General features: G+C 52.8%; 2 protein-coding genes across 3 annotated transcripts in view; one reads left to right on the top strand and one right to left on the bottom strand.

Annotated features, from left to right (window-relative positions):
- Positions 1–484: 484 nt before the first annotated feature.
- YIPF6 (Yip1 domain family member 6) lies at positions 485–6,245 on the bottom strand. The gene is made up of 7 exons (XM_085060613.1): positions 6,101–6,245; positions 5,207–5,335; positions 4,575–4,653; positions 4,175–4,217; positions 3,366–3,491; positions 3,106–3,263; positions 485–2,449 (listed from the first exon to the last, which is right to left on the bottom strand). Exons 1-7 carry the CDS (start codon positions 6,176–6,178, stop codon positions 2,331–2,333), a joined length of 732 nt encoding a protein of 243 aa, XP_084916739.1. The 5' UTR covers positions 6,179–6,245; the 3' UTR covers positions 485–2,330.
- Positions 6,246–6,522: 277 nt separating this feature from the next.
- The window catches only part of OPHN1 (oligophrenin 1), a 49,651-nt gene continuing 41,465 nt past the window's right edge, over positions 6,523–14,708 (top strand). For both annotated transcript variants that reach the window (XM_085060612.1, XM_085060611.1), the window contains exon 1: positions 6,523–6,762. In XM_085060612.1, the coding sequence (XP_084916738.1) occupies positions 6,609–6,762 (154 nt within the window). In that variant the 5' untranslated portion in view covers positions 6,523–6,608. The remainder of the gene's footprint in view (positions 6,763–14,708) is intronic.

Here is a 14,708-nt window from a genome sequence, read left to right as displayed (position 1 = left end):
CCTTTCTTCCTGCAAAGTACAACAGTTGTTACCACAGACATTTCCAGCACAAATTAAAACTCTCTGTTGTGGTGATGGGGATCACTCCCCTGCAGGGTTTCTTGGGAGGGACGTGCTGCACACCTGGCTGGACAGGATGAGGGACACTGAGGGAGCACTCAGCACTCTCAGGTGACACCAGCAGTTTAAAGTACTATCAATCAGCTGCAATAATTCTAGGCATCTGCAAATATAAAACAAGCTCAAGGCAAAATGGTTTGGTTGTGTTTCATGTGCCCTGATGGCTTTGGGACCATCTGCCCACCAAGGGCCAACTGGTTCTGTCACAGCAGGGGCTCTGCAGGACCTCCAGGGGTGGCTGAGGAACACACTTTTGGGCTTTTTGACTTTCTGAAGTCATGTAAAAAATTTCAAAATGTTACTGGATCAATTAAATGCTACTCCAGTTATCCTTCAGATAGACCAGCAGCTCAAGTCACAAGTCCCAAAGAGAATCCAAGGATTTCTTCAAAAGTGGGGTTAAATTCTCGTAGGAAAGAAAGATTTGGCTCAAGGAATCCCACAATATCCATTAACAGCTTTACTACCCACTTCCCTTGTGTACTTCTTTGCAGCTTCATAAAGCTGAACTAACATTTAAATCAATGAAAAACTGCACACTTGAAAGAAAAACCACATTCCATACCAGTAATAATTTAATGGAAGCTTAAAAATTCCCCTTTCCATGGTTCCCATGACTAAGAACCACCACAGCTCCCCTCCAGTGCCTTGGTGCCACAGCCAGGCCCTGCCACACACAGCAGCTCATTATCCACAAATGCAAAAATGCACTTTTAATCTGAAATTCAGCAATTTCCATCCCAATTCCCACCCACCGCCAGTGTTTACAGCACAGACTGCTCTTGTACATAGAACTAGAAATTAGGCACATTCACACCCCAGCAGAACTCAGACCTCAGCTTCAGTCTATCTGCACAAACGTAAGAAAAAGGACATTTTACAGCAGCTTTTTCATCCCAGATATTTCATAGATTTCCAACTGAGGACAACAGGAATAATTTCTGTACAGTTTCCAAAAGCAAGTCCCAGCTCCCAATGTCTGTGCCAAAATACACCTGACTCTTGTACACCTGTACCCAGGAGAGGTACACAATGCACCTGCAGTGACTGGAGAAGCACCCTCCCTTTTATTAAAGTATTAAGCAAAACTAAAACCCCACAAAACAACCCACAGAACAGTGTCTGACATCTCATGGTAAGTACATGGGAACAAAATGCACATTTGCACACATTTCTTTGCTGTCCCTGTGAACAACCAAAGTCACACAGAGGCAGGTGAGAGCAGAACTCGCACCCTGCTTCAGAGCAGCCACCACCTCTAGTACCATTTACTTCCTTTCCTTCGACCTGTTTTAACACTTTGGGGCCCAAGCCCTGGTGTGGTTGGCAGACCCAAAGAGCCTGTGCAGCAACACCTCAACTTACTGCACAGAACCCCTTGTTTTTTATCATACATATACATTCATGGTACTTTCCAGGGTATTTTGCCTTCCCAAATGCTGAGTGAGAGCCCAGTCACTGCTGCAAAGCAGTCTCAGCATTTCTGCAGGACTCTGACCTCTGTCCCCTGTGGTCACTGATCTGTAACTTGCAGTGACACCACAGTCCCCTCACGGATGCAGTGCTGAAGGCACCAGGCTGGAACTCTCTTTCCAGCCACATGAAGGGATGGACATACACAGCACATGGATATGGGCAAAAACAACTCCCTGCCAGCAGCTCCAATTCTCTGCAAAGGGACCCAGTCGGGTTTTGGCTGAACTTTCCTTTCCTGGGAAAGCCCAGTCCCACAACACCCTGGGTGCACATCCTACCACTCTACAAGGGAATGAAAAGGAGGCAGACATATCTCTTTCCTCTCCACACACCATTGCAGTGAAGTTCTGTGGTTTGATAAGGCATTTTCATCTTCAGTGAGAATCCAAGCACAGGCAGGAAATCTGCCAAGTTGTGTGAACTTCATCTCCCAACAGCTTGAAAATCCAGGATCTCCCGCTCTCTCCTCAGATGGAACAATCCCTGTCCCAGTGGGCATTGTTTATTTAACACCAATACAGCACAGGGCTAAATAAACCCTTCAGCAGCTGGACCTCAGTATCTTTCACAAAGAGGGACACACAAACGAGCACTTTTTGCAGCTCTCTGGCTTTATCCCACAACCTGCCTTTTTACAGTATCCCTATATATAAATTAGAAAGAGATAAAGCCAAGGATTCACTGCAGCGTCCATGAAAAACTCCAGTCCATGTTCCAGTCCCTCGGGATGGTGCTCACTGCGGGGTGAAGGTGAGGATCATCCAGCTGATGACAAAGTAGAAGAGGAAGATGGGGTACACCACCAGTGCCTTGCGGTTGGGGGGCTGGCTGTCTGCCAGGAACGCCGTGGATGCTGCAGAGACACAAACACATGGAGCAGGAGCAGCAGAACACTCACAGACCCCACTGCAGTGGGAATCTGCACTGCAATTGTGTTGAAAAAGAAACACTGCTCAAACCAACGGGCTGTAATCACCCCAAGTGCAATTTCCTTTATCATACGGAATGACAAGTCATAGAATGATGGAATCACAGCATGGTTTGGGCTGGAAGGGATAACCAGTTCCAGCCCCTGCCATAGGCAGGGACACTTTCCACTAGCCCAGGCTGCTCCAAGCCCCAACCAGCCTGGCCAGAAATAATGATTAACACTGTACAATGAGAGCCAGACTTACACATAAGGAATGGGAGAAACAGTGCAAATGCATCTGTAAAAAATCAGCATTTTCTAATAGTATTTATAATATAATCATAGAATAAAACACCCAACAATCTCATATAGAGTTTAATACTAAATTATCATCCTGCTGCCCAAGGCAATTTGCATATGACCACAGAAATCAGCAGGAGCAGAGGCAGAACCTCTGCTAGCTCGAGGATTGGAAGAACTATTTCTAAAACCCATCAGCAGCCCAGGGACACTATAGACTAGAGCATCCCTTGGTTTTGCCCAAGGGAGTGAACACAGATCAAGCTCCCCAAGCACCAAACCACACACGAGGGACTCACCCAAGGTGGACCAGCCGAACATGGCCCCCACCACGATGAGACGGATGATGAAGCTGACGGTGCCCGCGCCCGCCAGCAGCACCAGCCTGCACACCAGCATGGCCACGGTCAGCGGCAGCACACAGTACCCCAGCACACACAGGCTCTGGAAAAAGGAGCTGCACAGGGAGACACCAACAGGGAAACAGCAGTCAGACCAGGCAGGGCAGAAGTTCGTGCACGGGAGTAAGTGAACTGCCGTGAAACAAACCCGCACTCACATGGTCCCTCCCAGAAGCTTCGAGTTGAGCGTGATGACAACAGCCCCGAACCAGATGATGACAAACACCTCAGCAAACTGGGGCCCTCCATCGTCCTTGCTGTCTGCAGAGCCACCCTGCAGCATCCTGGAGAGGGGAAAAGGGAGAAATAGCTGGAGCAGGGAACAGATAGATGGAGACCTCAGCATTGAAGGGAGTTTTCCTAGACTGGAGTATGTGCCAGAGTCCCAACACTGATCCCCAGTTATGCTGCAGGCCCATAGGTTTTCATCCATTTTTTATGTTCATTGTATCCTCAGTTTTGCACAGGAAAGGAAAATGGTTGTGGCTCAACTGTGGTGATTTCAATCCATTTGTTTCCCTGTTTTCAGGGCTGTGAAAGCATTCAGAAGGGAATCAAGCCATGGATGATAGGCTGAGATGGAAGTTAATGTACCAAGTTTTGGTACTTCTCAAAGCAGCAGAGTAGTGTGTGATTGAATCAACCAGACTCAGAGGAAGCTTAGAATAACTATGGGATGCAGGCACCACAGCCAAATCAGGACAACTTGGGACACCTTCAGTAAGCCATTCCTAGGACAGGGGACCAGGAAGAGTTCATCCTTAAATCCTAAATTTAAGGACAGGAGGTCCAAATGGGCTTGAAGTGTCATAAACACATTTTATCAGAGAACCCAACCAAGCAGTGCTTGCACAAGACAGAGAGGGATCAGACAAAGCTGATCTTAATGTATTAATCAGTGATTTTTAACATCTCATTTCCCTCATGCACCAGGCTACAAAACCCCAAATTTCCCTGGAATACTCACAGAGCCAGGGAGACACACAGCACCAATGGGCCCCACAGGTCCCCTGCAGGGAGAGGGAAAACACATCACAAAAGTCACAGAACCATCACAGTTTCACCTTCCTGCAAGTGACAAAGTCCCTTGCCCAACTCCCAAGCTGCCATTTTCCACCTCTCACTGCTTTACAATTTTCTTATTCAGCATCTTACACCATAATCTAAAATAAAACTCACCCAAGACCCACCAGCTGCAAAAATTCCCAGTTCCACCCATACTGACCCACATCACTCTGTCCCATCCTGAGCCCTGGTGACATCCTGACTGTCATCTCTGCTGTTCAGAACAGAGATGTTCCCCCTGAATCCCTGTCCCACTGGACTCTGCTTCCCCTCTGGAGATCAGGAAGGCCCTCAGCACGTACAGTCCCTGAGGAGCGCGCTGCTCTTCCTGGGATACATGACATGGACAAACTTCTTCCCAACAGCCTTCAGGTCCCTCATCTGAAACAAACACAAAACACTTTAATTTATCCCAACTGAAAAATTACAACTCCCACCTAAAGCAGAGAGACAGAAGTAAAGGAACATTGATGGCAAATCAGGAGAGGATGCAACTCAAGAAGTTCTGTAGCATCCTCTGCAACAAACAATGAGAGCTTTTCCTATATTCCTTAACAGCTACAGCATCACATGCTTTTCTTTAACAACTACAATATTGTATTCTTTAATAACACCAGAATATAATTAATGATTTGTTTGCTTCTCTAGGAAAAGAAAATATATGAAAAATACCTTCAGTCAGTAGAGTTTCTCACTTTCTCACAAAATCATTGTGAGGCCTCTGCCCTCACAATGATTTTGGGATCACAGAGAAACTTTGGGCCACAATTCAGACACTTTTTGACCCACAGGAATTTGTTTTACTTGACAGGTTCTAAAACAATCCCCACTTAGATACATGTGGAGCAGAGCTGTGCAAAAACAGGTTTTGCACTACAGCTACCAAAGACACCAGAAAACCTGAGTTTTACTCCAGGCAGGGGTTCAGACTCACAATCGTGTCCTTGACTGGCTCGTCTAGCGTGGAGTAATCCTCATCAGGAGAGTGAGATCCCACAGGGACAGTGATCTCCCCTTCCACTGGGATATCCTGGGATATCGACACGTCTGCCAGACCTGGGAACTGAATGGATATAATCCTTTAGGAAGAAACACAACCGTGCTTGTGTGCTCTTCAGATGGGTTGGGGATGGACACAGATGCTCAGAATTCAGGGATACAATGAATAAAAGGTTCTGCAGCAGGGCTGGGCTGTTGCTGCCCGATGTGAGCAGCTCATGGCCTCAAGAGCTGAGCAGGTGTGTGACAGCTTGTCCCGTGTCACCCCCAGAACCCGCTCTCTGTGCTCTGTTCTCACAGCAGCAACTGAAAGAAGTAAAAAGCTGCGTTTTGAGGGAGGTCACGCCTGAGGGCTGCACAGCCGCACCACCGCCGAGTACTCGCCTTTGACAGCCCTGGGGAGCTGCACGGACACCCCCAGCCGGGCACAGCCCGCCAGCGGGCGAGGGAAGCTCCCGGATGCCCGGAGGGGAAGGCAAACAGGGCACAGCCCGACCGGTTCCACGGCAAACGCCGGGGCAGGCGGGGCAGGGAGGGCACAGCGGGATGCCGGCGGTACCCTGTCCCTGTCCCCTTCGCTGTCTTCCTTTTGTCTCCCCTTCCCCGTCACCGTCTTCGCCCCCTTTCCCCGTCCCCGCCCTCCCGACGAGCCGCCGCCCGCCCAGGCCTCCGGACCCCGCTCCGCCTTTGCCCGGCACCTGACGGACTGCCCGGCCCTGCTCAGGGAGAGAGGGACGGCCGAACGCCCACAGCCCGCCCGCAGCCCGGCCTGCCGGGCCCCTCTGCAGCCCTGCCCAGCTCTCCCGCAGCGTCCCCCGGCCGCACTGACCAGAGTCCCTCCAGCCCCGCTGCCCTCCGCCGCCGCCATCTTGGCCGCTCCGGCGACGTGGAGGCCACTTGACATCATCACCGCGCGCCGCTGCGTCACGCGCCGCCGCGGGGGCGTCCATGGCAACGCGTTGGGGCGGCGCCTCCCCCGCCCCGCCGGCAGGGGGCGCACAGGGGCTGGGCAGCGGGCCGGCGGCAGCGCCCGGCCTGGATCGTACGGAGCGGAGCGCGCGTCCCGCACTGCACGGGCCCGAGCGGCCGGAGCGGGCTGGCCGGAGCGGGCTGGCCGGAGCGGCACATCCCGGACTACACCTCCCGGCGGCAGCGGCGCAGCCGGAAGGGCGGTGGGCGGTCGGGGGTCCCTCGGCGGGGAGCGGCGGGCGGGGCCGGGCGGGCGGGGCGGGGCGGGGCGGGGCGGGCCCGCGGGATGCCGGCGGCGCGGGGCGCCCGGGGCGGCGGCGGCAGCGCTCCGTAGGCGCAGCGCGGCGGAGCCGGGCCGAGCCGCGGCCATGGGGCACCCGCCGCTGGAGTTCAGCGACTGCTACCTGGACAGCCCCGACTTTCGCGAGCGCCTCAAGTGCTACGAGCAGGAGCTGGAGCGAACCAACAAGTTCATCAAGGAGGTGATCAAGGACGGCAACGCGCTCATCGCCGCCATCCGCGGTGAGCGGGCCGGGGCGGGGGTCCGGGCGGGGCTCGGCCGGGCACTGGGCTGTGTTCCGTTCGCTGGGCATCGCCCGCAGCCCCGGGCTGGAGCCGCTTTGGCCCCGCGCCCTGCATCTGGGGACGGCTGGCGTTCCCCGGGCAGCGGCCACCGCCCCCGCCACCCCCGGCGTGTCCCCGTCCCTGCGCTGCCACCCCCGCGGCCACCCCAGCTGTCCCCACGCTGGGACAGGCCGGATTCCCCGTCCCGCGGGGCTGACAGCGGCGGCGGGACCGGCTGAGCCTTGCCAGGCATCTGCTCGCCTGGGGACAGCGATCGCTGCTCGGGAAGGTGCTCCGTTATTTTGCATCTCCCGGGCGCGGGGGGAGCGTGGCGGATCCATCGCGGGGCATCTGTCACCCTAGGGGACCACTGAGAGCATGAGAGGGGCCCTGCAGAGCCCTGCTGGAGCCCTTTTGTTGTCGGTGTTCCGTCATTCTTTAAATCACGATGAGCATTTTTCCCAATGAAATGTCGATTTCATTGTTGACTTTGCGGGAGTCGCCTGTTCAGAAGTGCTGACAGATCACCGGAGCACCTGGGCCAGGTTGTGTCACCTGAAACCGCCACGTCCCACGTGTTTGACACTTTACTGACCTTCTGATTGCTCAGATTTGTTTTTCCTGCCCGCAGCTGTAGATACACCTTCATACACACCTTCCCTGTGTTGTCTCCCATGCCTTCCAGGACTCGATGGCCTTAAAGCTCTTTTCCAATCAAATGATTCCATGATTTTCTGCTGTTATCAATGCAGTAGAATCCAGGCCCAGGCCAGCAGAGCATCCATGGGGGCAGTGAAGGGACACAGACAATCCACGCTGGTCACACACAGTTTTCCTGCCAGCTGGTTGATTTCAGTTGGTGTTAATAGGTTTAGCTGCTGCCCTTTTGTTCAGAATAATTCAGAGCTTCCTTGTTATCGAGGCTGTGGCTGGAATAGCCCGTGTTTGCCCATCTGGAAGCAGCAGAGACAAAAGCTGGTGTGACTGAAACTGCCAACGTCACAGGGCTCTTAAACCTAACATGGGTACAAAACCCCAAATCTCTGTGCAGTCCAGGGCAAAAAAAACCCAACAAAATGGAAATCTGAGTGGCTTAAACAAACCTGCTTGTTAATGGAAATGCTTTTTTTCATCACTTTGTTCAAAACCATTTCCCTTTTCAGCGTTTGTAGTGCACAGGGATGTGAGGGATTTCGCTGGGTCAGCAGACCCGGCCCAGGGAGGAAGGGCAGAAGCAGAAGAAAGCAGAGCACACGCAGACAGGACTGAGAACCTCCAGGGCTGAAGATTTCTTGCCTGAAATGCCATGGGGTGTTTTTGTAGCTGATCCAGTAGGCTGCCGGGGAGGTGCTGGGGCTGATCCTTCCTACACTTCCATAAATTCCCTGTGTTTAGTTAACAGATAACTTAAAAAATAGATATATCTCTGAATCCTGTGGGTGGGCACATGGGATACTCACTGGCCGTGGCCTGCCCACAGCTAGCTGGCAGCTGGTGGATCCCAATGTCCATGGAGAGCCATGGCTGACAATCCCTCTGTGCCCCAAATAGGGTGGGATGGAGGTGCCTTCAGCCGCTGGGATGCAAAGGTGGTGGTGGTCCCATCAGGAGAGTGAGATCCAATGAGGATAGAGGAGGAAGTACCTGAAGGGGCCTACAAGAAAGGTGGAGAGGGATTTTGGAAGGGGTTGGAGTGACAGGGCAGCGGGGAATGGCTTCAAATTGAAAGAGAGCAGAGTTAAATGGGATCATGGGGAGAAATCCTTCCCTGTGAGGGTGGTGAGGCCCTGGCAGAGGTTGCCAGAGAAGCTGTGGCTGCCCCATCCCTGGAAGTATTCAAGGCCAGGTTACCTGAATGAGGGGGGCACTTTGGGGGGCTTTAAGCTCTTACACAACTTAAGAGAAACTGGTTCCATTTCTTCCACCCAGCTGATGTGTCACCAGCTGGAATAAATAAAATCCCAGGGGTGAAGCTCTTGCAGGGGCCTGCAGCCCACCAGATCCTGGTGAGGGTCATCCTGCAGTTTTAGCCCCACCAGTGCTGCCTTTGAGTGTGGTATTTTCTCTTGCTGACTGACAACCCCAACAGCCCAGCACAGTCACAACTACGTGAGACACCATAAGGGGACAAAGTATAAGGTATTGCCAAGTGGGGGAATTAAACTGACTGAAGCAGAGAATAATATTGTTCATTTGTAACAGTCTTGTGTGTGCAAGCCAATAATAGAAAATAAGTTACTTTGAGTCAGAATTGTGATTTATTTTTGTTGTAAAGTTGGCTGCATCCCTTCTTTTTCATGCCAGGAGTGTGGAGAGTCACTGGCAGTGCCAAGTGATGATGCTGGTTCCACGTGTGCTGGCAGTGCTGAGACCACCATGGCCTGTCCCTGGTCAGGGAGTGAGAGGGACTGGGAGGTGTCTGTCCCTTCAGGCTGGTGTCCATCCCCTTGGGCTGGCCAGGACCAGGGCCTGACATGGGCACCTGGGATTTGACTCCCAACAGCAGCTTGTCCATGCCTGGAGCTCACCACGGCCATTACTGGTGTGATAGAGGAGCCTTGCTCAAGGCACACGCTCGAGGCCACCGTGGTGTCAAAAGTTGTGAGTCTGTGGCATCACTAGCTGTAAGAATGGATCATTTACAGCAGTTTCTCTCTGTGCTTCAGTGTGGGTTTCTTTAATCTCTGCTGCTCTCTGCACTCTGCTGTGTGTGTATGATAATGCAAACCTACCTATTTCCCCTGGTCTTTGATCTTCTCTCCCAATTAAATATCAAATGGAGTTGGAGAAATGTCAGATTGAGGCTTTTCTCATTAGTATCTCTGAGTGCTGTGATGGTGAAAATTGTCCTTTGAAGCTTGAAGAGCTGTGAGTTCTCATGCAAATGTTGTGTACGTGGTTTTGCACTTGATTTCCGTCTGGCGTGGAGCTCTGCAGAGTGCCTGGGACCAGTTCTGAGCCTCCCCTGGTGCTGTGAGCACCCTGTTCTGAAGGATAATGTGATAAAGGAATATGTAGGGACTGGGTGGGCTTTCCCCAAAGAAGGAGGTTCCCTGTGCACCCAGGGAAGGTCCTGCCATCATCATCGTCCCTGCATGTCCCGCAGTGCTGTGTGTGGGAACTGGCCTGTCCCCTCAGGGAACTCTGTGCCCCTCAGCGTGGCAGACCTGTTCTGGACAGGTTTCTGTGCTGTTGTTGGATGTGGTGCCTGGGGGTTTAATGCTGTGGAGCGTGGGAAGTAGCATGGCATCAGAACAGGTTATTTTAATGGGATTGGAGGCACCCAGAGTGGCCTGTCTGCCCAGTTTCCCAGAAAGCCATGTCCTGGTTCATGGGAAGGCTGTAGGGACAATGGCTGGGATCTGTTCCTGCAGTATTTTACAGCCAGATCCTGGGTACTGTGTCCAAACAACCCTAAAGCTCCTCTGGAAAAGGGGGAAGGAGTCTGTCCCACTCCAGGAGAAGCTGCAGCTCTCCAGGCAAATACCAGCTTTGCTGGAAGGTACAGCTGGGCACTGAGGTGCCACAGTGACAATGTCCTGTCCCACAAAGACAGCTTAGCCATGAGACAGTGTGGAGCAGGGGGGAAATGACTTGCTGGAAAATACATCACTCTCCTCCAGCAATAATGTGATCTCTTGTATTTGTCAGCTCCTTGCTGGTCATCCCCAACCTCGCTGGAGATTTCAGCTGGTAAGGGCACCAGTTACTGCTGGTAGCTTGTAAAATTGTCTCCTGACTTCCCAGCTCTAATTGTCTCAAGAAACATCACACCCATAGCCATACCCCAGCTCTCCCTGGGAGCATCTGTGCCCTGCAGGCATCCTCAGCACAGGTGGGCAGAGGGGGTCTCTCTGCAGCCGACAGCTGCTGATGGAGCAGCTTCTGCTCCTGTGCTGCAGGCTCTGAGCACAGGACTAGGGCCCCAGTTGGTGCAAATCTAAACCAGACATGCTTTAACCAGAGACTAAAACACAATAGCAGAAAAAAGAACAAAAACCCTCCCAAAAGCCAACTCACCCCCCGCCGACAGAGCTGTATCCTCAGTGCAGGCAGGAGAGATGACGGGCAGGCACAGGATCTACCAGATCCAGCTGCAAGGCAGATCCCACCCTGTGTTCTGGGGCCTGGGGATGTTTGCTGCATTTTTCTCCCCCTAGGGCAGCTCTCTGGCTAGGCAAGTTGGCAGTGTCAGGTTTGCTTTGCTGGTGGCTGAGGCACCAGGCTGGGCACAGAGCGGTTTGGCTGTGCCGTGGTGGCCCCAGGCTGGGCTCTGCGTCCCTTGCTCCCTCCCTGCTCCATTCCTGGGCTCCCCAGCCTCCTGCCCAGGAACCACTGGCTTCTGCTGGTTTCAGCTGTTCTGTCCATGCTAAGGTGTGCCCAGAGCATGGTTTGTTTTAGGAAGCCCAGGGCAGGAATATGGACAGAGGTGGCTGGCGACAGCACCAAGCCAGATGTGTCCCTGCCAGCTCGGGGGCTGGTGGGTGAACTCGGGACCAGCCTTGATCCAGCTTAAACAAACCAATGTGCAAGATTTTGTGATGGCTTTTTCCAAGCCAGATATGCTTCCTGAGGACTCGCCTGCGTACAGCAGGACAAGGGGCCAGGATAAGAGGTGAAGCAGTTCTCATGTGTTTAACTATATTTTTTCTTGTGCTGCACATGAGGCACGCAGGGAGCTTTTCATCCATCTTCTGCTGCCTTTCCTGGCTCCTTCCCTGAGAGGATGTGGGTGTTATCCATGCTCTGTGTGTCTCACAACCCACGGCTCGCAGCAGTGCTGCTGCTGACCTAAGAGTTTCCTCTTGAGTCACTGTATGAAGACTCAGCTTTTCTGGCTTTTTTCTTGAGATCTTGTTGGAATATTTTATTTCCTAATGCTGTTGGTGGCACACTGGTAACTATGGATGTGGCATCCTATGCTTGCCCCCATACAGGTGGCTTCTGTCCTGCTGGGTGCCAGCCTGGCTCCATGTAGTGACAGCAGTGTCCCTGCTCTGTTCTGGTACAGTGCATGGCCAGGCACCTGTGGCACATCCTGGCCAAGCTGCATGCTCCTGCCCACATGACATGGCTCTGGCACCAATTCCTGGCTGCCTGACCATGGATCTGTGCTGCAGTGCCAGGATGGGCCATTCTCCAGGGAAAGAGGGGTGAGCACTGCTGTGGGGGCTACACTGTCCAGAGTGCTGCCCGGTGGCACTGTCTGGCAGGGACATAGAGGTTTGGAGCACTGTGGGTTCATTAAAAAACTCTGGTAAACAATCAGCACCATTTACAGGTACTGAGCAACAAAATGCAGCAGCTTTGGAACTGCTGGAGAAGTTCAGCAGGCAGCAGTTATTTTTCCTTACTCAGCATTAAATGAATCTTCCAAACACATAAAGCTTCTGTCTGAGGTTCTGACACGTGTGAATGAGAGAGCTTTTGGAACCTTGTCTTTTCTGTTCTGGTGATGGTGGATTCTCCACCCTGGCCTGTGTTGTGTCTTGCAGACTGCTCAGTGCTGCTGGCTGAGCTGATCCACTGGAAGCAGAGATCCCAGACCGTGCTAGCTGTTCTCTCCTGGGGCACATTCAAACATGGCCTCTCTGCCCAATGTCCTTTCTTGTCACCAAATTCTCCATGCAGGTGAACATGCGGTCATGAATTGTTCAAGTAATGACAAGAGCAGCAGAATTGCCTGAGATAAAGTCTATAAATATAAGTACAGCCCAGAAGTCAGTTGCTCTCTCAGTCTGATCTCTCTCCTTTTTATCCTGTTCCCCTAGCCAAGCCTGATTTTGAAGAGCCTGGAAATGTTTCAAACAAGAATAGATTTATTAATGTTACTAAACCTTGTAGCTGTGAAAATGGAGAACAAGGGACACAACCTGTTCTTGTGCCATCACAGGATGAACTGGGGACCTTCAGAGCATCGGGGGACCCTTTGTGGTAGAAGCACAGCGCCAGACTCTTGAGCCCTTGCAGAGGTGCCCAAAGGGGGAATAACCTTGGCAAAAGTTATAACCTGCTAAGTGTGCTCTGCAGGTTGGGCAGGTTGATGGTGCCCAGGAGTCTCCCGCAAGGTGCCAGCTGGTGCAGGACAGGCCATGTCTACGCTGGCATCATTTCCCAGCCTGGATCAGGAGGGATGTGCGTTCCTCCCCACACTGAACCACTTCGGATCACTGGTAAGCCGCTGGCGATCCCTCCCTGGTGTGCTGTGTGACTCAGCTGGCCTCCCGCCCAGCCCCGCTGCACCCTTATCAAGGAAACTCTGAAATCATCTGTACTTGGAGCGAGCACGGCTCCCTCACCCACCGCAGCCTGCCCTGCCTGGGAAGGGGGGCTGCCGGGAGACGCATGTGAGGGCTCTGCAGATCATGAGATGTCTCCGTGGGGATTGCTTGTGCTCTGCCCCGGATAAGAGTCCGTTGTTTTCATGTTTGTTTTCCCTGTGTCCGTCCTGCCTGTGCAGCAGGGAGCCACGGATCTTGGAGCACACCCTCTCCTGCCGCTCATGCCAGAGCACCATGCCAAGAGCCTGCTCGGCTGCTCTCAGAGCCGGGGGCTCCGGGTGGCCTGGAGCACTGCAGGGATTTCTGCAGCGCTGCCCTGGCTCTCCTGATGCCCCTGGGAAAGCGGCTGCTGCCCCTCCCTGACAGCTCACTCCTCCCAAGGGAGGGGAAAATCCATTTGTTTTCCATGGCTCAGCTTTGTGTATTTTTATTTTTCAAAGAGTCTGTACTTTATTCCCCATGTTCAGGACCTATCCCCAAGCTGGGGAAGTGAGTGACTGGCTTCTGTGGGACAGTGATGCAAACAGGTATATAAATAGGTGCAGTAGTCAGAGCCACCTGCCAGCCTCACCCTGCTTCCAGCTGGCTGCCTGCTTGGCTTCCAGCCCCAAAGTGTCACCTGGCTGTCACAGCCACAGCTCACCTGGCAGCACTATCCCCATGACTCACCTGGCCATCCCTGCTGCAGGGACAGGCATCTGGCAGCCTCTGTATTGGGAGTTCTCAGGAATGCTGCCGAGTGCTGCTGCTCTTGGAGACTCTCATGCTGCTAGGAACATTGGCACCACCTCCACCAGCAGTGCCAGTGCCTACAGAGCCAGGCACTGTTCCCCAGCTGTGGCTCTCCCTCCTACACCTGGGTTCAGTGTGCTCCAGGGCAGTGCTGAGCAATTCCCTGGTGTGCTGACAGTTGGATTGGGACGCCAGGTAGTCTGAAATTCCTGCAGGTGTGGCAGCACCAGCTCCGCGGTTGGGCTTTGGTCTGTGGTGAGCCAAAGGACTACGACAGCGTTTCCTCCTTGGTGACTTCTCTCCCTCTGCAACCCCAGGAACATTTGCTCAAGTAACAGTTGCATTTTTCTTACTGCGCATTTCACCACTTTTGCAGATTTCTAAGGTCGCTCATCTTTTCTTAGCTTCCATTTCAGTTGGCCACGTGTTCTGGGCTGGCTGCCCTGTGTCTCTTTCCAGTTTTGCTGAAGCAACTCCTCCAGCTTTGCAGGGTTGCAAGGTAGATTTGAAAGGCCAGCAAAATGCTAAAGGGGAAAAAATTGTTCTCTGAGAAGTTCAGGCTTCCAAAGTGCAGTTTTACCCATGGCTCATCCTAAGGAGCATCCTAAGAAGTGCTGATCCCAGCAGAAGTCTTGCTGCTGTGCTGGGCCAGGCAGAAGGCTGTGCTGTTTCAGAAGCAAAAATAATTTACAATTCATCCAACACACTGTCCTTTATAAAAATATTAAAAATACAGCCTGATGTGCTGCTCTCTAGGAAACCAGTACAAATGACAGTGAGTGTCACTGGGAGAATGTTGTGTTCCATGTCCTTGCTTTGAAATGTGACCCTGCTGCATGATTCTCTTCCTGATCAATGGATCTGTCACTATGGAGGTCTTGGGAAGAAGGT

Source organism: Lichenostomus cassidix, chromosome 4A (genome assembly GCF_008360975.1).
Source record: "Lichenostomus cassidix isolate B80296 chromosome 4A, HeHo_3.0, whole genome shotgun sequence".
Classification (NCBI taxonomy): domain Eukaryota; kingdom Metazoa; phylum Chordata; class Aves; order Passeriformes; family Meliphagidae; genus Lichenostomus; species Lichenostomus cassidix.
The sequence above is the reverse complement of the archived record's forward strand: the minus strand, read 5'-3'. Positions and strand labels throughout refer to the sequence as shown.

Coding starts and splice junctions, on each gene's coding strand:
- YIPF6 (XM_085060613.1), bottom strand. CDS start 6,178: ATGATGTCAAGTGGCCTCCACGTCGCCGGAGCGGCCAAGATGGCGGCG. Junction 4,218..4,574: donor CAGCGCGCTCCTCAGGGACT/GTACGTGCTGAG, acceptor CTCTCCCTGCAG/GGGACCTGTGGGGCCCATTG. Junction 3,492..4,174: donor CTGTGTGTCTCCCTGGCTCT/GTGAGTATTCCA, acceptor TCCCCTCTCCAG/GATGCTGCAGGGTGGCTCTG.